Below are 22,132 nucleotides of genomic sequence, written 5' to 3' on the forward strand. Positions count from 1 at the left end.
TTTCTATGACAGAATTTCTCATTTACAGCTTCCCCGAGACCATCTTTCATTTCAGTTAACCCTGCTCCTTGGGGGTTATATGTGAGATAAAAGTGCCATGCTATATCATGTTCCCTGGCTCAGTCCTACACAGCATGTCCTGAAAAATGGGTCTTCAGTCACTGTCAATGCACCAGGGATAGATATACATAGTACTGAGAGCCTCTAAATCTTTAATAAGTTCTGGCTTGGTTAGCTCCCTTACAAGGAAAACCTTGCTGCAGTCCACAGCAGTGTGAGGAAGCCTTGGCCATGCCTCATCCCATTTCCCGCACCCTGGAAGACATCTGCCTCTCTCTCCTGGTGCAGTCGTGCCTTGCCTGGTCTGGGCTCCCTTACTGCCCTAAGGCAAGCGTATCTCTCCACTGAACACTGAGTCTGAAATGCCCTGCACACACTTGTGATCCCTTGCAGAAGGAAGGAGCAGGGACAGCCCCTTGAATGAGGAAGCTAACAGTGCCTCTTCTAACAATAAGGAGCAAGTCGCCTTGAAATGCAAATATCTGATGACCAGGGCGCAAGGAAGGCGCTCGCTCAGGCTGCTCGCTTAGAGAGGCTGCTCGCTTAGAGAGGCTGTTCGCTTAGAGAGGCTGCTCGCTTAGAGACGCTGTGGCCAGAACAAGTCAGACATGATCTGCAGGACCCGGTTACCCAGGGCTTCTGCTGTCACTCAGGACGGAGGAGGCGGGGCCTGGCGCCCCATCCAATCAGGGGTGCTGGGGCGGGGCCCTGTCAACTGTCCATCCGGGGAAGGGGGAAGGGACAGTCGCCCTCCGGACATTCCTTTAGTGCTGCGCCGACTGCGGTCCGGGATCTCGGCTTTCTTGCTCCGAGAGGGACTAGGTGCCTCCACCAGAGCTCTGTCGCTCTGTAACCTGCACTGTGACTACACTAGTCGCGGGAGCCACGCAGAGGACGCCGGAACACCCTGGAAGCCGAGAAATGGTGTGTGTGAAGGGGCTGGCGTCTGGGCGACTGGGAGAGGGGCTGGAATCGGCCGGAACCGGCTGAGGCGGGACCCGGGCCTCCACGCGGCGACTCCGGGGTCTGGGACGCGAGTCCCCTCGGTCGCAGTGTGGGGCTGGGCCGGCAGCCGGGACCCCGGGCCTCCTGTCCCGTCCCTTCACGGTGACTGCGGCCCGGGCCCCGGAGCCCAATCTGGGCAGGTCCATGTCTCCCCACATTATGCGGGGGCCACGGGAGGGATATGGGGGATCCCGCCTCGGGCGTGGGGTTTGTTAGAAACAAGTACCCGGTGCCGCAAAGAAAACCAGCATCTAGGCAGAAAATTCCTCAGCAAGGCAAATTTATTTCTACACAAGAGTGCAGCTTGCGCCAGTCACAAGAGCACACCGAGCGGGGTAGGGCAGGGGTTTTTCTCCTTAACACAGTTCCTAGCACTTCTGTGTCCTTTCCTCATTGGCTAGGGTTGGACCTCACAATCTAAGCTAACTCGATTGGCTAACGTTTAAAATTAAATAGGGTCTGGCCGGGCGCGGTGGGTCACGCCTGTAACCCCAGCACTTTGGGAGGCCGAGGCAGGTGGATCATGAGATCAGGAGATGGAGACCATCCCTGGCTAACACGGTGAAACCCCGTCTCTACTAAAAATACAAAAAATTAGCTGGGCGTGGTGGCGGGCACCTGTAGTCGCAGCTACTCTGGGAGGCTGAGGCAGGAGAATGGCGTGAACCCGGGAGGCGGAGCTTGTAGTGAACCGAGATCGCGCCACTGCACTCCAACCTGGGCAACACAGCAAGACAACTGGGCAACTCTATCACACACACACACATGCACACACACACACACACACACACACACGCAAATTAAATAGGGTCTATGAGACGGGAAGGAACAGCGACTGTCTGTTACTAGGCGGGAAAGCATATCTGGACTTGTCCGGGCGCGGCAAAATCAGGAAGGTTGTTTACAAAACAGGTAGCTAGGAGACAAGGAAGTCGGTCTCAAGAAACAAAGAACAGCGAACTAAAGCTTTTAGAAAAGGAATTTATCATCTCTGACAGGTTCTTCTGGGAGGAGCAGCGGTCTTTGGGGTCCCCAGTGCCCACTTTTTTCTGTTAAAAATTAAACTGAGGTACGTTAACAATTAAAGAGTTTAGGGCCGGGCGCAATGGCTCACGCCTGTAATCCCAGCACTTTGGGAGGCCGAGGTGGGCAGATCACGAGGTCAAGAGTTCAAGACCAGCCTGGCCAACATGGTGAAACCCCATCTCTAATAAAAATACAAAAATTAGCTGGGCATGGTGGCGCGTGCCTGTAATCCCAGCTACTTGGGAGGCTGAGGCAGGAGAATCGCTTGAACCCAGGAGGCAGGGGTTGCAGTGAGCCAAGACAGTGCCACTCCAGCCTGGGCAACAGCGAGACTCCGTCTCAAAACAACAACAACAACGATTCACGAATGAGAAACACCCAGTCCTGGCTTGTAGTTTGTCAACGGAAAAAGCCAAGCTATGTAAAATAAAGAAGTTTATTAGGAGCCGAATAGGAGAGCCCTTGGCCAAGGGAAACACAACCCCAAGCAGCCTGGAGTAAGTGGTCCTGAGGCGGCTCAAGACGGTTTGGTTTTATTCATTTCAGAGAGACAGGAATTGTAGGGAAAATCATGAATCAGTGCCTGAAAGGTGTAAGTTCCATTGGCAGAAAGGATGGGACCTGTGGAAGGGGGGTTAGAAGGCACTGATGGTTGAGAGATTCTGTAGGTGGCAGCTGGTTGAGAGTGTGAAGTTTTGTCTAAAGTTTGGAGGAGGTAGGAAGGAATGCTGAAGGAAGGGGGTCTGTTATCTGCCACTTGATTCCATCCCAGCCAAAAAACAGACCTGTTTCTCCAGATTTTATGAATTCTAAGGCATAACTTTACCCTTGCCTTGTGTGGCCTTAGGTCTTGTTTGTAAGTTAGTATCATCTTGCCACAAGGAGTCTGTTTTTCCATTCTGATGATATCTATTTTTACATGAATGTGCGTCAGTTGCTGCATCTAAACTCCTAAAGGGAGAGGCTATAAAGGAGACCTGTCTCACCTCCCATCCTGTCATACAGAGGCACTCAATTTTCAGGGTTTTTGGGGGTCCTGTTGGCCAAGAGCCAGTCACTTCACTTAGCTGGGAAGGTACTTTGTTTTTGTTTTTGTTTGAGACAGAGTCTCCTTTCGCCCAGGCTGGTGTGCAGTGGCTCCATCTTGGCTCACTGCAACCTCCACCTTCCGGGTTCAAGCGATTCTCCTGCCTCAGCTTCCCGAGTAGCTGGGATTACAGGCATGTGCCACCACCCCCAGCTAATTTTTGTATTTTTAGTAGAGATAGGGTTTCACTATGTTGGCCAGGCTGTTCTTGAACTTCTGACCTCAAGTGATCCACCGGCCTCGGCCTCCCAAAATGCTGGGATTACATGTGTGAGCCACTTCACCAGGCCAGAAGATATGTTTTTATTTTTAGTTTACAGGTTGAAGGCTAGGCTTTTATAAGGTACATGAGGAGACAAACCAGATAAATGCTTGATTGGTTGCAGAGATGCAGTCACCTTATTTGGACTTGTCAACCCGAAATAATCGAAAGTTTCACATTTCAACTGGAAGAGTTTATTCAAGCAAAAAGATAGCAATGGCCCATTTGGGAAAAACACAGACTCCAGAGAAATGGACTCAGTACTCCAAAATTGGAAGTTAAGTTCTTGCTTATATTACCGGGAAAAGAGGTCCTGATCAGATCCCAAGAGAGTTCTTGGATCTCACACAGGAAGGAATTCAAGAGGAGTCGCAAAGTGCAGTGCGAAGAGAGTTTATTGAAAGCTACTCTGGGCCAGCATGATGGCTTAGGCCTGTAATCTAAGCACTTTGGGAGGCCGAGGTGGGAGGATCACTTGAGGTCAGGAGTTTGAGACCAGCCTGGGCAATATAGCAAAACCCCATCTCTTCCAAAAATAACAAAAATTAGCCAGGTGTGGTGGCCTGCACCTGTAGTCCCAGGTACTCGGGAGGCTGAGGTGGGACAATCACTTGAACCCGGGAGGCAGAGGTTGCAGCCCAGCCGAGGACATGCCACTGCACTCCAGCCTGGGTAACAGAGTGAGACCCCATCTGAAAAAAACAAAAACAAAATAAACAAACAAGAAAAAGTTCAAGACCAACCTGGCCAACACAGTGAGACCCTGTCTCTATTTAAAAAAAAAAAAAAAAAGGAAAGAAAGAAAGAAAGAAAGCCTCTCTGTTACAGAGTAGGGCATCCTCATAAAGCAAGTGGAGGAATGTACTGTCTTTAAGTTTTTCTTATGTAGGGATCTTGTCTACGTAAAGACTAAACTGAGCTGTGCCTACGTGCGTGTGGGCTGACAGCGTCACAAAATTTATTACTCTGTTGATAGAAAACTATCCTTTACATTTTAGTGCACAAGTGCATTAAAACATATCAGGCCAAGTGTGGTGGCTCACGCCTGTAATCCCAGCACTTTGAGAGGCCAAGGCGGGCGGATCACCTGAGGTCAGGGGTTCGATACCAGCCGGATGAAACCCTGTCTCTACTAAAAATACAAAAAAAATTAACTGGGCATGGTGGCATGTGCCTGTAATCCCAGCTACTCGGGAGGCTGAGACAAGAGAATCGCTTGAACTCGGGAGGCGGAGGTCTCAGTGAGCCGCGATTGCGCCATTGCACTCCAGCCTGGGCAACAAGAGTGAAACTCCATCTCAAAAAAAAAAAAAACAAACGAAACAAAAAAAAAACTATAATTATCTTGAAAGCACGTATTATTATGGGTACTGGGACATCGGGACGTTCTGTTATTGTGGGAGTGTAAGGATACTTGCAGGCATCTTCAGGCTGTTTTCTTCATGGGAAACATTTTATGATCATGGGTTGTGACTGGCAAGGAGTGTTTCTTGTTAGTCTCAAGATGGAGCTGAACTTAAATTGGTGTTACTTTGGCTACCCTAGGCACCTGCTTCCCTAACACTTATATAGGCAAAAGGCAAATAAATATAACAGGATTACATTTTCCATAGAAGGCTGATGTATGAGGTACAACAATTTTATTATTATTATTATTATTATTATTATTATTATTATTATTGAGACAATGTCTTGCTCTGTGGCCCCGGCTGGAGCAGTGATGCGATCTTGGCTTACTGCAGCCTTGACCTCCCCGGCTCAAGCACCTCCTCCTTCCAAGTGGCTGGGACTATAGTCGCCCACCAGCACACCTGGCTAATTTTTTATTTTTTACAGAGGTGGGGTCCCAATACGTTGCTCAGGCTGGTCTCTAGCTACTGGCCTCAGTCTTCCTTCTTTGGCTTCCAAAATAGCTGGGATTACAGGCGTGAGCCACTGCACCTGGCTAACAACCTAATTTATTATGTTTCTTTTCCCCCAGAGCTTGTTTTCTTTATAGCTAGTTTTTATTTCCTTTTCAATTTAAGAGTGAATTTAACATTCCAGCTGAAGACAATGTGATAGCCGTGAAGTCTTTGTGTGAGAAAGTTAAGAGGGAAGTTAGTCTACTAGAGAGATTAGTAGTGAAGAGGGGTGCAGTGGGATGGCTCACACCTGTAATCCCAGCACTTTGGGAGGCCAAGGCAGGTGGATGGCTTGATCTCAGGAGTTCAAGACCAGCCTGGGCAACATAGTGAGGCCCCCATCTCAATTATGAAAATCATATTAAATTTAAAAAAAATAGTGACGAGGGAAAGGGTCTTTCCTGTTTTCCTTCAGTCATTTACAACATTTTACAAAACAGTATAGGTAAGAAAGAAGGCGAATCTGTAATCAGGGAAAGGAGGGTTCCAGCTGGCTATAGAAAAGCTGTGTGTCATGTGACTCAACTCCATGATCACATTGCTTGAAGATAATTTAGAGATCCACCAGATTAAATTTTTTAATTACTTGTGTTTTTTTTGTTTGTTTGTTTTTTTATTTTTTTTGAGACAGGATCTCACTCTGTCACCCAGGCTGGAGCACGGTGGCACCATCTCGGCCCACCGCAGCCTCCGCCTCCTGGGTTAAAGTAATTCTCCTGCCTCAGCCTCCCAAGTATCTGGGATTACAGGTGCGTACCACCACACTTGGCTAATTTTTGTATTATTAGTAAAGGTGGGGGTTTCACCATGTTGGCCAGGCTGGCCTTGAACTCCTGGCCTCAAGTGATCCGTCCGCCTTGGGCTTCCAAAGTGTTGGGATTACAGGAGTGAGCCACCACACCTAGCCTGACTTACTTGTTCACACAGCCTATATAGGTAGAAGATTTCTAGTCATGTAATCACAGATTAATTGGTGGATTGTGCCTAATTAAGCATAAATTTCATTTCCCTATAAATTAGTAATTTTCAAGCATTTTATTTAGATTTGATTTTAGTGTCCTTAGGTGGGACCTTAGGACACTACACACAGTTTGGTCTCATTGCTTCTTATTTAAATTTTTTCACACTTTCCAGGGTGAGTGGTTTCCCACTATAATTTCCAAATATATGGGATGCAGGGCCTCAAATCCTCTACCCTCATACCACAGCGTAACTCTTCAAGGGCTTGCAGTAAAATCTGTGTCTGAACATTTCACATGAGAGGAAAGCAGAGAATAACCGCTAGACATTTTCCCGAAAAAACCTTTCTGCCTCTCCTCCTTTCATCTTTTCTAGACACAGTCACCTTATCAGGATGTCTTTGGGATGAGGTTCCTTTGTGGAAACTTTACAGGGTGCTGTGTCTTCAATACACCCTCGTATCCTTTGTTTGTTTGTTTGTTTGTTTGTTTGTTTTTGAGACGGAGTCTCACTCTGTCGCCCAGGCTGGAGTGCAGTGGCGCGACCTCAGCTCACTGCAAACTCCGCTTCCCGGGTTCATGCCATTCTCCTGCCTCAGCCTCCCAAGTAGCTGGGACTACAGGTGCCCACCACCATGCCCGGCTAATTTTTTTGGTATTTTTTGTAGAGACGGGGTTTCACCATGTTAGCCAGGATGTTCTCGATCTCCTGACCTTGTGATCCGCCCGCCTCGGCCCCCCAAAGTGCTGGGATTACAGGTGTAATCCGGCCACTGTGCCCGGCCCTACACCCTCCTGTCTTTTCCAGGTTTTGGGTTTTAGAACTGCCTGGGGATGACTCAAAATCCCCATGACTGCCCTGTCTCCTGGAGAGTCTAGTGGCTATCAGTGCCTAGGGGAGTGGGGCCTCCTGAGGGAGCAGCTGAATGACTAATGGTGGAGGAGATGCCTAGTATGCTCTTCATCTAAATAACCAATTCTTGGGGTGCTCAGCTTCTCTCTCCCAACTCCACTTTCCATTCATTGGAGACACATGGCCGTCAGCCAATTGGATGTTGCTATTGAGGAAAAGGAGAAATGATTCCTATCTTCTGGATTGTCTCATCTGTGAAGAGAGAACTATCCCAAAAGACAAGGAAAGGCCACTTCAACGGGGTGGAGCAATAGCCTGCAAAGCAAAATATACATGGGGGTACACAGGGGACACAATGCAGTGTTGGTGGGAAATAGTCATTGAGCGCTTCTCCTTTCCTCTCATGTGAAATGTTCAGAGAATCACCAGCAGACACTCTCCTGTCAAAATATGCATGCTTCTCCTCCTTTCATCTGTTCTGGAAACAGATTTTATCAGATTGTCTTTTGGTTGAGGCTCCCCTTTGGAAACTTCAAAGGGTATTGTGTCTTCAGCGCACTTTCCTATGTTTTCTTGGTCCTGGGTGGCAGAATTGGGGTGACCTGATATGCCCACAGCTGCCATGTCTCTTGGAGGGTCTAGTGAGTATCAGCCCCTGAGTCACTCCTCCCAGGGGACAGACTGAGGTAGGAGAATGAGGACTCCCAAGAGAGCAGCTGAATGCCTTATGGTGGAAGGAGACTCCCAGTATACTCTGCATCTAGATAGCCAACCCTTTGAGATGCTCAGCTTTTCTTTCCAAACCCCAGTTTCCTGAACTTGGAGACACATAGCTGGTCAGCCAGTTGGATGGTGCTATTGAGAGAAAAGAGGAATGATTCCCGTCCTCTGGATTGTGTCAACTGTGAAGGGAGACAAAACCCCAAAAACAAGGAAAGCCCACCCCAGCAGGGTGGAACAGCAGCCTGCCAGTCAGAATATGAAAGGGGATGCACAGGGGGGTATAGTGCAGTGTTGGTGGAAAGTAGTTATTGAGCTCTTCAGTGAGGAGGATGGGGGTGGAGAGATGTCTCATGTGATAGGGTGACCTGTGCTGACACATGTGTGAGACATCACTGTGTTCCAGCCAGCACTGCTCCCTGTGGGCTTGTCCCTTGTAAAGAATTGTTCATAGATTGCAGCTTGAGTGTTTCAAATTAACTTTACATTGCATTTTTCACTAGAGCCAAATCCAAGAATGATTGCATAGGTCAGTGAGACACAGAAGAGGCAACTCAACAAAGCCCATGACATACAGTGCATGGCTCACAATCCCAGGAGATGAGGGCAGCACAGCTGCAGGGCAACACAGAGTGAGGGGAACATCCAGGATGCACATTCAACCAGCAGGTGGGGAGCAAGACAGACAGGGACCCGTGGGCCAAAGCATTTCTTGGGGTCCAGGGAATTGACCAAGGAGGTGTCTCTCAGGGAGTTGTTTCTGGTGGATTTAGAGCAAGCAGGCACTAGTTCTGTGAAGTCGCACTGTGGTTAAGAGGTGATTTGTGCCATCCATTTGGGGTGTAAGGGTCAGTGGGACAAGTCAAATTGGTTATATGTAGCTGTCCCACAGGGAGGTGGTTACCAGAATGCAGTTGTGTAAGAAATATATGTGAGTTGACCACATGAAGGAACTGGGAGAAAGTGGAGAACTGGAAACTCTGTTGAGTTTGAATAAAGTTTTCTTCCGTTATGAGAAAGTTAAATCCATAAAGAAAATGCATGCTAAGGTAACATATAAGAACTCAGTATAACAGGCAACTCTAGAGTTAATTAAATTATTGTATGTGGAGATGATAGGTAGTAGATTGATTATTCTCCTGTGGATAACCATTTGTCCCTGCTTTTTCTGTTAAGTGTTCACCACTTGTATCATTTGCTGGCAATACCTGGTTTGTCATAGTTTCACATTACCTTAAAAAGATGCCCAGACTGGGCACAGTGGCTCACGCCTGTAATCCTAGCACTTTGGGAGGCTGAGGTGGGCGGAACACCCGAGGTCAGGAGTTCAAGATCAGCCTGACCAATATGGTGAAACCCTGTCTCTACTAAAAGTACAAAATTAGCCAAGCGTGGTGGTACATGGCTGTAATCCCAGCTACTCGGGAGGCTGAAACAGGAGAATCACGAGAACCTGGGAGGTGGAGGTTGCAGTGAGCCAAGATCACACCATTGCTCCCCAGCCTGGGCAACAAGAGTGAAACTCCGTTAAAAAAAAAAAAAAAAAAAGATGCCCTGGTTTCACAATTTGCTGTTTTCCATTGGTCTATCTTTCCATCTCTCTGATAATACCATTTTCTCTTAATTAGTACCATAGACTGGGTGACCTGAAGAATAAACATTTCTTTCTGGCAGTTCTTGAGGTTGTGAAGTCCGTGTTCAGGGAGCTGGCAGATCTAGTGTCTGGCAAGGGCCTGCTTCCTGGTTTGCAGATGGTCATCTTCTTGTGTTTCTTCATGTGACAGAAAAGAGAGGAAGCCGGCTCTCCTGTGTCTTGTTATAAGACCACTAATCTCATTCAGAAAGGATCGACTCTTATGCTGTCATCTAATCCTAATGATCAGAGATGTCAACTTCTAATACTATATTGGGGGGTAGGTTATTAATGTGTGATTTTTTTGGAGTGATGCAAATATTCACACCATAACACTCCCAACCATATTCTATAGAGCATCTTGGCTATTCTTAGTCATTGTCTTGTATTTCAGTTTTTAGAAGTAGTTTTTTCTTAGTTTTAGTGAAAAAAACAAACTGCCTTGTAAATTTCATGGACTAAAATATAACTGTAGTCATATTTCAGAGAGGCTATATCATAGTGCTATTTAATCTCCTTTTAAAGACACATGACATTTTTCCATTTATTTCATTTTATATTGATGTTTTTCAGTGTAGACTTTTTGCATAATAATCATTTTATATCCTTCCTGAGACTTTTTTGGACTTCAAGAAAATTAGTTTTAATAGAAATTAGTGGCTGGGCATGGTGGCTCATGCCTGTAATCCCAATATTTGGGAGGCCGAGGTGGGCAGATCACCTGAGGTCAGGAGTTCGAGACCAGCCTGACAAACATGGAGAAGCCCTGTCTCTACTAAAAATACAAAATTAGCCAGGCCTGGTGGCACATGCCTGTAATCCTAGCTATTCGGGAGGCTGAGGCGGGAGAATCACTTGAACCCAGGAGGCCAAGGTTGCGGTGAGTCAAGATCGTGCCATTGCACTCCAGCCTGGGCAACAAGAGTGAAACTCCATCTCGAAAAAATAAAAATAAAGAGATTATTCCAGCATTGGCAACATGGCAAACTTTGCCTGTACAAAAAATTACCTCGTCATTGTGATGTGTGCCTGTAGTCCCAGGTACTCAGGAGGCTGAGGTAGAAGGATCTGTTAAGCCTAAGAGTTCGAGGCTGCAGTGAGCTATGATTGCAACACTACACTCCAGCCTGGGCAACAGAATGAGACATATTTCAAAAAAAAAAAAGAAAAGAAAAAAGAAAATTAGTTTCAATAGGGTATGCTGTCTTTTAAAAATTACATTCAGCAGATTGTTGCTGATAATTAAAATTTGCTGAGATTTATTTCTGTATAGAGTGTGCATTCTAGAAACTTACTAAAAATATTACATATGCAAAAAATATGTAAAAGAATTGCACAATGAATCCAAATAATGATGGAGCCAGTATTGGGAATAAGATAACTGCCTTACTTTTCCTTATACTTTCTCAACCTGGGTGTGCATCCTCATCAGTATGTTTTATTTTTGCATGTTTTTTATGCAAATGATAACAAATATGTGATATTTTATATCGGATTTTATTTTAACTCAGTTATGAACCTTATATAGAATGATAGTTAATTCACTTTCTTATTTAATGGATTTTATTATTTAGAACAGTGGTTGTTTCCCCAAAACATTGAGCAGATAATCCACAGAGTTCCAGCATTTTTCTTCCAGACTCATAGTTCCCCCCACCACCCTTTTTTTTTTTTTTTTGAGACAGAATCTTGCTCTGTTGCCCAGGCTGGAGTGCAGTGGCATGATCTCAGCTCACTGCAACCTCCACCTCCTGGGTTCTAGCAGTTCTTCTGCCTCAGCCTCCCGAGTAGCTGGGAATACAGGCGCACACCACCACACCCAACTAATTTCTGTATTTTTTAGTAGAGAGAAGGTTTCACCATATTGACCAGGCTGGTCTCAAACTCGTGACCTTGTGATTCTCCCACCCCAGCCTCCCAAAGTGCTGGGATTACAGGTGTGAGCCACTGCAGCCAGCATAGTTCCCCCTATTTTAAACATCTTGACTGGCCAGGTGCTGAGCCTCATACCTGTAATCCTACCACTTAGGGAGGCCAAAGCAGGAGGATAGCTTGGACTCAGGAGTTGGAGGCCAGCCTAGGCAACATAGCAAGACCCTGTTTCCAAAAATAAAAAAAATTTAAAGAAATTAAAAATTTTTAAAAAAGCTGTTTGAAACCAAAGAAACCATACTGACTTTGTGTAATGTATCCTGCAACTGATGCAAGAATATATTCCATGTGAACATGACGGGAATTGAAGAAGCCAATGTTATTATTACCTAAAGTCCATCTTTTACATTAAACTTCACTCTTTGTGTTCTGTGGTTTAAGACAACTACATGTGTCATGTATCCACCATCACAGTCTTATACAGACGTGTTTTACTGCCTTCAAAATCCCCTGTGCTCCTTCTAATCATACCTCTCCCTTCCCTCTTTTGCCACCCCTGTTTATCCTTGGCAACAAATGATGATGTTCCTGCCTCTAGTGTTTTGCGTTTTCCAGAATATCACATATTTGGAATGATGCTGTAAATGGCCATTTCAGACTTGCTTCTTTCATGTAAAAATATGCTTTGAAGGTCTCTCGATACCTTTGTTGCTTGACAACTCATTTATTTTTTATTTTTTGTTTTGTGAGAGACAGGGTCTCAAACTCCCCAGCTCAGGTGATCCTCCCGCCTCAGCTTCCCAAAGTGCCTGAATTCCACTTGTGTGCCACCATGTCCGGCCACTCATTTTCTTTTTTTTTTTTTTTTTTTTGAGATGGAGTTTCGCTCTTGTTGCCCAGGCTGGAGTTCAATGGCGCAATCTTGGCTCACTGCAACGTCCGCCTCCCAGGTTCAAGCAATTCTCCTGCCTCAGCCTCCCGAGTAGCTGGGATTACAGGCATGCACCACCACGCCCGGCTAATTTTGTATTTTTAGTAGAGACAGGGTTTCTCCATGTTGAGACTGGTCTCAAACTCCTGACCTCAGGTGATCCACCCACCTCGGCCTCCCAAAGTGCTGGGATTACAGGCGTGAGCCACCGCACCTGGCCAGGGACACTCATTTTCTTTCATCACTGAGTAACATTCTATTGTACGGATGTTACCATAGTTTGTTTCTTTATTCACCTATTGAAAGGCTCATCTTGAGCCTGGTGTGATGCCTCATCCCTGAGTTCCCAGCACATGGGAGACTGAGATGAGATTGCTTAAGGCCAGAAGTTAGAGAACAGCCTGGTAGGTACAGTGTGAGACCTCATCTATTTTTTTTTTTTTTTAAGACTCACCTTGTTTGATTGTAGTTTTTGGCAGTTATGAGTAAGGCTGCTAAAAACGTTTGTGGGAGGACTTTTCTGTGGACGTCAGTTTTCAGTTCATTTGAGTCAATATGTAGGAATGAGACTACTGAATTAGTAAGACCATGCTATTTTCTTCAGACCTCCACAGACTGTCTTCCAAATTGGCTGTAGAATTTTCCATTCACATCCGTGGTGAAGGAGAGTTCACTGGCTCCAGCATTTGGAAGTGTCAGTGTTTGGATTTTAGCTACTCCTCCAGGTGTTTGCTGCTGCTCCATTGTTGTTTTCCTTTTTTTTTCTTGGAGAAGGAGTTTCATATTCTTGTTGCCCAGACCAGAGTACAATGGCGCGATCTCAGCTCACTGCAGCCTCTGCCTCCCGGGTTTAAGCGATTCTCCTGACTCAGACTCCTGAGTAGCTGGGATTACAGGTGTACACCGCCACACATGGCCACTGTTTGTATTATTAGTAGAGACAGAGTTTCACCATGTTGGCCAGGCTGGTCTCAAACTTTTGACCTCAGGTAATCAACCTGCCTCAGCTTCCCAAGGGCTGGATTACATGCATGAGCCACTGCACCCAGCCTGTTTTCATTTGGTCTTTAATAACGTGTAATGTAGAGCATCCTGTCATATGTTTGTTTGCCATAATTACATTCTTTAGGGGGAGGTATACTTGGAAAGATTGGGCTTTTTTTTTTTTTGAGACTGAGTCTGGCTCTGTCACCCAGGCTAGAGGGCAGTGGCATGATCTTGGCTCACGGCAACCTCTGTCTCCCGGGTTCCATCGATTCTCCTGCCTCAGCCTCCTGAGTAGCTGGGATTACAGGCTCACGCCACCAGGCCCAGCTAATTTTTGTATTTTTACTAGAGACAGGGTTTCACCATGTTAGTCAGGCTGGTCTTAAGCTCCTGACCTCGGTGATCCAGCCGTCTCTGCCTCCCAAAGTGCTGGGATTAAGGCATGAGCCACTGCGCCCGACCTTTTGCTTATTTTTTGATTTGTTGGTTTTTTGTCTTACAGAATTTTAGGAGTTCTTCATACCTTTTGGGTACCAGTCCTTGATCAGATAGACGTTCTGCAAATATTTTGTCCCAGTCTGCCGCCTGTCTTTTTATTCTTTTAACAGAGTCTTTTCCAAAACATTTTTGTTTTGAGTGAAGTCCAATTTATCAATTTTCTCATTCACAGATCATGCTTTTTGTGTTGTGTGTGAAACCTTATTGCCAAATCTAAGGTCGTCTTGGTTTTGACAAGTGTGAAAGAAGTTGTGAGTTTTGCATTTTCCATTTAAGTAAATGTTTCATTAGGAAGTAGTTTTGTAAAAGGTGCAGTTCTGTGTCTAATTCATTTCTTTGCATTTGCTAATTCAGGTGTTTCAATACCATTTGTTTTGTGCCACCATGCCTAATTTTTTACTTTATTATGGAGACGGGGTCTCCTTGTGTTGCCCAGGCTGGTCTCGAACTGTGGGGCTCAAACAATCTGTCTGCCTTGGCCTCCAGGTTTGCATTTTTAATACATGTCTTTATAGTAGATTTTTCTATGTTCCTAGTGCCTCTCTTGTCATCTTATGGAATCTTCTCTTGTATATTTAGTTTATTGAGCGTTTCTAATCATCAGGAGATAATAACCCATTTATGCTGGAGGTTGCACTTTTTTGAATTGCCGACGTGTGAAAAATCAGACTTTGGCCATGACCTTGAGCAGTAGGATATAAACAACTCCCACATGCTTAGCGTTCCAAAAATGGAACACTAGGCATAAATTGGTTAAGGCTTTTCAGATGCCTTTTCTGCCTCTGTTAGGACATTCTTGTGTTGTTTTGTTTGTTTGTTTAAAGATAGAGTCTCACTCTGTTGCCCCAGCTGGAGTGCAGTGGCGCAATCTCGGCTCACTGCAACCTCCGCCTCCCCGATTCAAATGATTCTCCCACGTCAGCCTGTCAAGTAACTGTGACTATAGGCACGTGCCACCATGCCTGGCTAATGTTTGTATTTTTTAGAGATGGAGTTCCACCACGTTGGCCAGGCTGGTCTCAAACTGCCGACCTCAAGTGATCCACCTGCCTCAACCTCCCAAAGTGCTGGGATTATAGGCATGAGCCACCATGCCTGGCTGCTACCATGATTTATTATCATTACTTATCTTAAAACAAAATGTGAAACATCAGCTTAAGAAATTTTACATGTACAGTTGAGATAGTTTGACAAATCTACATAAGTTCTCTAAGATGAATTCTATTGTGTTTTGCTGTTTTCAATTATCCTAGGGTTTCATGCATGTTGTAGTTTAGGCCAAGATGTTATTTTCTTTTTCTTTTTTCTTTTTTTTGTTTTTGAATCGGAGTTTCACTCTTGTTGCCTAGGCTGGGGTGCAATGGTGCAATCTTGGCTCACCACAACCTCCACCTCCCAGGTTCAAGCAATTCTCCTGCCTCAGCCTTCCGAGTAGCTGGGTTTACAGGTGCGCGCCACCATACCCGGTTAATTTTGTATTTTTGGTAGAGATGGGTTTTCTCCATGCTAGTCAGGCTGATCTTGAACTCCAACCCTCAGGTGATCCGCCCACCTCGGCCTTCCAAAGTGCTGGGATTACAGGTGTGAGCCACCGTGCCCGGCTAAGATGTCATTTTCTAAGAGTAAATAATATCCCATTTTATGTATATGCTTACCACATTTTGTTTTTCCATTCAGCCATCAGTGGATATGTGGGTGGCTGCATGGCTCATTACTGCCACCTCAGGAAGGTCATATAGTGGTTAAATCTGTGCTTATGATGACACCTGGGTATCTCTTAGGAGTTTCTTGTTTGCCCTCTTGTGTACATACGGTGCCAGGTTTTGCTTAGGAATGTCCCCTTTGCCCTGTCAGCATCTATCTAGCTAGATTTTGACAGGATAACTGCAAAGTGAATGATTCCTGGGCATCATAATGGAAGTTTCTTTCTACCTAGGTGATTGCCCTCCTCTCTGCTTATATCTAGCGTGCCTGTTTTGGGTGGTCCCTGGGGGTGTGGGATTTCCCAGGGGCTCCCCCTGCTGCTCTTTGCTAGCTATCTGCTTCCTCTGACAATATCATCAAAGATTACACTTTGGGAACAGGCATTTTCAAGGATACACAGCCTCAGGACTGCTAATGTTCACTTTGTTCTGCATATGAATTCATAGGACTCTATCATGACAGGTGCTACAGACCCACAGTCCAAAGAGACATTAGGGACAGCCCAAGCAACTCACTTTTCTCCCCGGGTTCAGCGAATACACACATTTTCCTATCCTGCTGTTGCTTTACCCCTTGTTCAGTTCTAGCATCACAATTGCATTATGAACTAGCCAGGTGTGGTGGCACATGCCTGTGGCCTCAACTACTCAGGAGGCTGAGGCATGAGAATTGCATGAACCCAGGAGTAAGAGGTTGTAGTGAGCCAAGATGGTGCCACTACACTCCAGCCTGGGTAACAGAATGAGATGCTGTCTTGAAAAAAATAAACAACTGCTAGCCGGGCATGGTGACTCATACCTACAATCCCAGAACTTTGGGAGCCTGAGGCAGGCGGATCACCTGAGGTCGGCAGCCTGACCAACATGGAGAAACCCTGTCTCTACTAAAAATACAACATTAGCCAGCCAGATATGGTGGCACATGCCTGTAATCTTAGCTACTCAGGAGGCTGAGGAAGAAGAAGTGCTAGAACCCCAGCAGTGAGCTGAGATCACACCATTGCACTGCGGCCTGGGCAACAAGAGTGAAAAAAAAAATTGCTTTATGGAAGAAAGTAAGTATACACAGGGAGAAAGGGATCTGATGACCAAAGCAGGGAATAAATGTTTGGAGTCCACGGCATCCTGAGAACTTCTTGGGAATAGAGTCTAGGCCCCCAGTGCTGTCACTCTCACCCATCCTCCTCTACACATGTGAGATGTTTCAGGACCCAGTGGCTTTTAAGGATGTGGCTGTGAACTTCACCCAGGAGGAGTGGGCTTTGCTGGATATTTCCCAGAGGAAACTCTACAGGGAAGTGATGCTGGAAACTTTCAGGAACCTGACCTCTATAGGTAAGGATGACAATATTCCTTCCCTCAGTCCATTAGTGAACCAGTGTTTCTAGCTCATGAATGCTGTTGAGTGATTTAGAACATAGACAGGGAATACTTTGATGAATAGATGAGGTATGGCTGCAGTAAATCATGGGCATAGAATCTAGTAAATTTTTCACAATTTTATACTGCCTCAGGACTATTTTTTCTGTGTCTGTATTTTAGGAAAAAGTTGGAAAGACCAGAACATTGAATATGAGTACCAAACCCCCAGGAGAAACTTCAGGTAATTTGTACTTACAAGACAAAGCAGTGTCTCTAGACAATCTTAGAATATGACAATACATTAAAAATAAGTAAAACAAAGAACTAAGTCCAGGATCAAATTCATTTATTTTTAGAATAGTTGATCAAAAAACATATATGTAAATGTGACCTAGGCTGTGGGCTCACTCCTGTAATCCCAATCCTTTGAGAAATGGAGATAGGAGGATAGCTTGAGGCCAGCAGTTCAAGAACAGCCTGGGCAACATAATGAGACCGCAGATCAACAACAGCAAAAAATTAGCTGGGCATTGTGGTCTGTAGTCCCAACTACTCAGGAGGCTGAGGCAGGAGGATCACTTGAGCCGGTAAAGGCTGCAGTAAGCTATGATGATATCACTGCACTCCAGTGTGGGCAACAGGACAAGACCCCAAAACAAAAGAAAAATGACACAGAGTATTTAGTATTTGTAAAATAGTTTACATGGGAAGAGTATTAAGAAGCCGCATATAAACATTTTTTTAAATAATAGTTATGGCTGGGTCACCTCATAGAATATGTTGTCCAGTCACCTTCAAACAATTCAGACAGGGCAGAAAGCCTACACTTTGATGGACAGTGTTAAAAATGCAAATGCAATACTTGTTGATTAATATAGAAGTACTTATAAGCAAACCCTTCATAATGTGCTTCTCATTTTTGACAGGAGTGTCATAGAAGAGAAAGTCAATGAAATTAAAGATGACAGTCATTGTGGAGAAACTTTTACCCCGGTTCCAGATGACAGGCTGAACTTCCAGGAGAAGAAAGCTTCTCCTGAATTAAAATCATGTGACAGCTTTGTGTGTGGAGAAGTTGTCCTAGGTAACTCATCTTTTAATATGAACATCAGAGGTGACACTGGACACAAGGCATATGAATATCAGGAATATGGACCAAAGCCATGTAAGTGTCAACAACCTAAAAAAGTCTTCAGATATCGCCCCTCCTTTAGAACACAAGAAAGGGATCACACTGGAGAGAAACCCAATGCTTGTAAAGAATGTGGAAAAACCTTTATTTCCCATCCAAGCATTCAAAGACACATGGTAATGCACAGTGGGGATGGACCTTATAAATGTAAATTTTGTGGGAAAGCATTCCATTGTCTCAGATTATATCTTATCCATGAAAGAACTCACACTGGAGAGAAACCATATGAATGTAAACAATGTGGTAAATCCTTTAGTTATTCTGCTACTCTTCGAATACATGAAAGAACTCACACTGGAGAAAAGACTTATGAATATCAGGAATGTGGGAAAGCATTTCATAGTCCCAGATCCTGTCGTAGACATGAAAGGAGTCACACGGGAGAGAAGGCTTATCAATGTAAGGAATGTGGAAAAGCATTCACGTGTCCCCGTTATGTTCGTATACATGAAAGGACCCACTCTAGGAAAAAACTTTATGAATGTAAGCAGTGTGGGAAAGCATTATCCTCTCTTACAAGTTTTCAGATACACATAAGATTGCACTCTGGAGAAAGACCTTATGAATGTAAGATATGTGGAAAAGGCTTTTGTTCTGTGAATTCATTTCAAAGACATGAAAAAATTCACAGTGGAAAGAAACCCTATAAATGCAAGCAATGTGGTAAAGCCTTCCCTCATTCCAGTTCCCTTCGATATCATGAAAGGACTCACACTGGAGAGAAACCCTATGAGTGTAAGCAATGTGGGAAAGCCTTCAGATCTGCCTCACACCTTCGAGTGCATAGTAGGACTCACACTGGAGAGAAACCCTATGAATGTAAGGAATGTGGGAAAGCCTTCAGATATGTGAATAACCTTCAAAGTCATGAAAGGACACAAACACACATAAGAATACACTCTGGAGAAAGACGTTATAAATGTAAGATATGTGGGAAAGGCTTTTATTGTCCCAAATCATTTCAAAGACATGAAAAAACTCACACTGGAGAGAAACTCTATGAATGCAAGCAAAATTCAGTAGGTCCTTCAGTAGTTCCAGTTCCTTTTGATATCATGAAAGGACTCCCACTGGAGAGAAGCCCTATAAATGCAAGCAATGTGGGAAAGCCTTCAGAGCTGCCTCAATCCTTTGAATGCATGGTAGGACTCACCCTGAAGAGAAACCCTATGGGTGTAAGCAATGACGGAACGCCTTCAGATCTGCCCCACACCTTCGAATGCATGGTAGGACACACAATGGAGAGAAACTCTATGAATGTAAGGAATGTGAGAAACCCTTCGGATCTGCCCAGAACCTTCGAATTCATGAAAGGACACAAACACACATAAGAATGCACTCTGTAGAAAGACCTTATAAATGTAAGATATGTGGGAAAGGCTTTTATTCTGCCAAGTCATTTCAAATACATGAAAAATCTTACACTGGAGAGAAACCCTATGAGTGTAAGTAATGTGGGAAAGCCTTTGTTTCTTTCACTTCTTTTCGATGTCATGAAAGGACTCACACTGGAGAGAACCCCTATGAGTGTAAGCAATGTGGGAAAGCCTTCAGATCTACCTCACACCTTTGACAGCATGGTAGGACTCACACTGGAGAGAAACCCTATGAATGTAAGCAATGTGGGAAAGCCTTCAGATCTGTCAAAAATCTTCGAATTCATAAAGGGACACACACTGGAGAGAAACCCTATGAATGTAAGAAATGTGAAAAAGTGTTCCATAATTTCTCTTTGCAAATACATGAAAGGATGCACAGAGGAGAGAAGCCCTGTGAATGTAAGCATTGTGGGAAAGCATTCATATCTGCCAAGATCCTTTGAATACATGCAAGAACACACAATGGAGAGAAACTCTATGAATGTAAAGAATGCAGAAAAGCATTCAGCTTGCCTACTTCCTTTCATAGACATGAAAAGACTCACACTGGAAGGAAACACTATGAATGCAAGCCATGTGGCAAAGCTTTCACTTCTTCCAGTTCTTTTCAATATCATGAAATAACTCACACCAGGGAGAAACTCTATCAGTGTAAGCAATGTGGGAAAGCCTTTATTTCTTCCACTTCCTTTCAATATCATGAAAGGACTCACATGGGAGAGAAACCCTATGAATGCAAGCAATGTGGGAAAGCCTTCAGATCAGCCTCACACCTTCAAATGCATGGAAGGACTCACACTGGAGAGAAACCCTATGAATGTAAGCAGTATGGGAAAGCATTCAGACCTGACAAGATTCTTTGAATACAGATAATGAATGTAAACAATTAACTTTATAATAAATGTATAATAACAAATGTTATTCTTTTTAAATAAGAAGCTATAATAAAATATCCCATTGGTGTCATGTATTAGATCAACCTTATACTGTTAAATTATTATTATTTGGAAATTGTGAGTCAGTATAACCATGTGGATAAAATGCCAGACATCCTTTTATTCGGAAATTTTACTTTTCATGCTTATGTACTTACATTTTTATTTCAACCCTAATTTTTCTCCTCTTTTTTTTTTTCGCAGAAAGAATCTCACTCTGTCACCCAGGCTGGAGTGCAGTGGCATGATCTCAGGTTGCTGCAACCTCTGCCTTCAGGGTTCAAGCGATTCTCCTGCCTCAGTCTCCTGAGTAGCTGGGACTACAGGCATGTGCCACCATGCCAGGCTAATTTTTTGTATTTTTTAGTAGAGACGGGGTTTCATCATATTGGCTAGGCTGGTCTTGAACTCCAGACCTCATGATTTGCCCGCCTCGGCCTCCCAAAATGCTGAGATTACAGACATGAGCCATCATGCCCAGCTGCAACCCTAATTTTTCATTCAGTCATAATACCAATAGTTACCTCATGTACCTCTGAGTGCCTTCTTCCCCAAAACCAGCAGTGCCATAACCTGCCATCAGCAAGTGTGTAATATACCATAGTGATAAATATGACCAAAAGCCATAAATGACTGTGAGATGTATGAGAATTACAAGTCACATTAGTAAGAAGAGAAAAATTTTGGTCATGTTCATGATTTGAAATATGTTTTCCTCTATCATATTTAGAAATATAGTTACAAAATGCCCTTGTTTTTGTCCTGATTCATCATGGTCACTGAGGAGCATCGTCTCATATGCCTGGTATGTGACACGTGTCTCTCCAACAATAAAACACTTGGCCTTGGCTGGGCATGGTGGCTCACGCCTGTAATCCCAGCACTTTGGGAGGCCAAGGTCAGGAGTTTGAGACCATTCTGACCAATATGATCAAACCCCATCTCTACTAAAAATACAAAAATTAGCAGGGCATGGTGGCATGCTCCTGTGGTCCTAGCTATTCAGGAGGCTGACACAGGAGAATTGCTTGAATATAGGAGGCAGAGGTTACAGTGAGCCGAGGTTGCACCGTTGTACTCCAGCCTGGGCAACAAGAGTGAAACTGTCTCAAAAAACACAAAAAAAGACTTGCCCTTAGGGCCAAGTGTGGTGGCTCACGCCTATAATCCCAGCACTTTGGGAGGCCAAGGCAGGTGGATCACTAGGTCAGGAGATCGAGACCATCCTGGCCAACACAGTGAAACCCAGTCTCTACTAAAAAAATACAAAAAAATAGCTGGGCGTGGTCACAGGCGCCTGTAGTCCCAGCTACTCAGGAGGCTGAGGCAGGAGAATGGTGTGAACCTGCGAGGCGGAGCATGCAGTGAGCCGAGATTGCGCCACTGCACTCCAACCTGGACAACAGAGCAAGACTCCGTCTCAAAAAAAAGACTTGGCCTTGTGGTGACTTGGCCTTTTGGTGAGGGGAGGTCATCTGTAGACTCCTGGACCTGTTTTTGCCTTACTTATTCTCTAAAGACTGAAATATTTCCTAAAATGTACAGGTACTGTTTACCAGAAAGTACCTTAGTTAAAACATATAAATTTGTTTATGCCTTATAAAGCTATATTTTTTCAAATTGCTTTGCTGAGTCGTAGGAGGCTAATAAATTTGTGTAAATTGTCTAAATACAAGCCTGTCTTTCTCTGATAACGTGCTGTTGATGCTAACTTGTCAACAGCCTGCTTATCTCAGCAATGTAAAGTTAACAGCAACATGGAAA

The 22,132-nt window shown here is 44.5% G+C and overlaps 1 protein-coding gene across 4 annotated transcripts; it reads left to right on the forward strand.

Annotated features, from left to right (window-relative positions):
* Nucleotides 1–770: 770 nt before the first annotated feature.
* ZNF440 (zinc finger protein 440) lies at nucleotides 771–20,417 on the forward strand. 4 transcript variants are annotated; one of them, XM_055239388.2, is made up of 4 exons: nucleotides 771–984; nucleotides 16,709–16,835; nucleotides 17,043–17,103; nucleotides 17,789–20,417. In XM_055239388.2, the coding sequence occupies exons 1-4, from the start codon at nucleotides 982–984 to the stop codon at nucleotides 19,383–19,385; spliced, it is 1,788 nt and encodes a 595-aa protein (XP_055095363.1). In that variant the 5' UTR covers nucleotides 771–981; the 3' UTR covers nucleotides 19,386–20,417. The 4 variants fall into 4 exon arrangements, with proteins under 4 accessions (XP_055095363.1, XP_055095360.1, XP_055095361.1 ...); XM_055239385.2 differs by having other exon boundaries at nucleotides 788–984; nucleotides 16,700–16,835; XM_055239386.2 differs by lacking the exon at nucleotides 771–984 and adding an exon at nucleotides 5,994–16,555 and having other exon boundaries at nucleotides 16,700–16,835.
* Nucleotides 20,418–22,132: the final 1,715 nt, after the last annotated feature.

Source organism: Symphalangus syndactylus, chromosome 13, assembly GCF_028878055.3.
Source record: "Symphalangus syndactylus isolate Jambi chromosome 13, NHGRI_mSymSyn1-v2.1_pri, whole genome shotgun sequence".
Lineage (NCBI taxonomy): Eukaryota > Metazoa > Chordata > Mammalia > Primates > Hylobatidae > Symphalangus > Symphalangus syndactylus.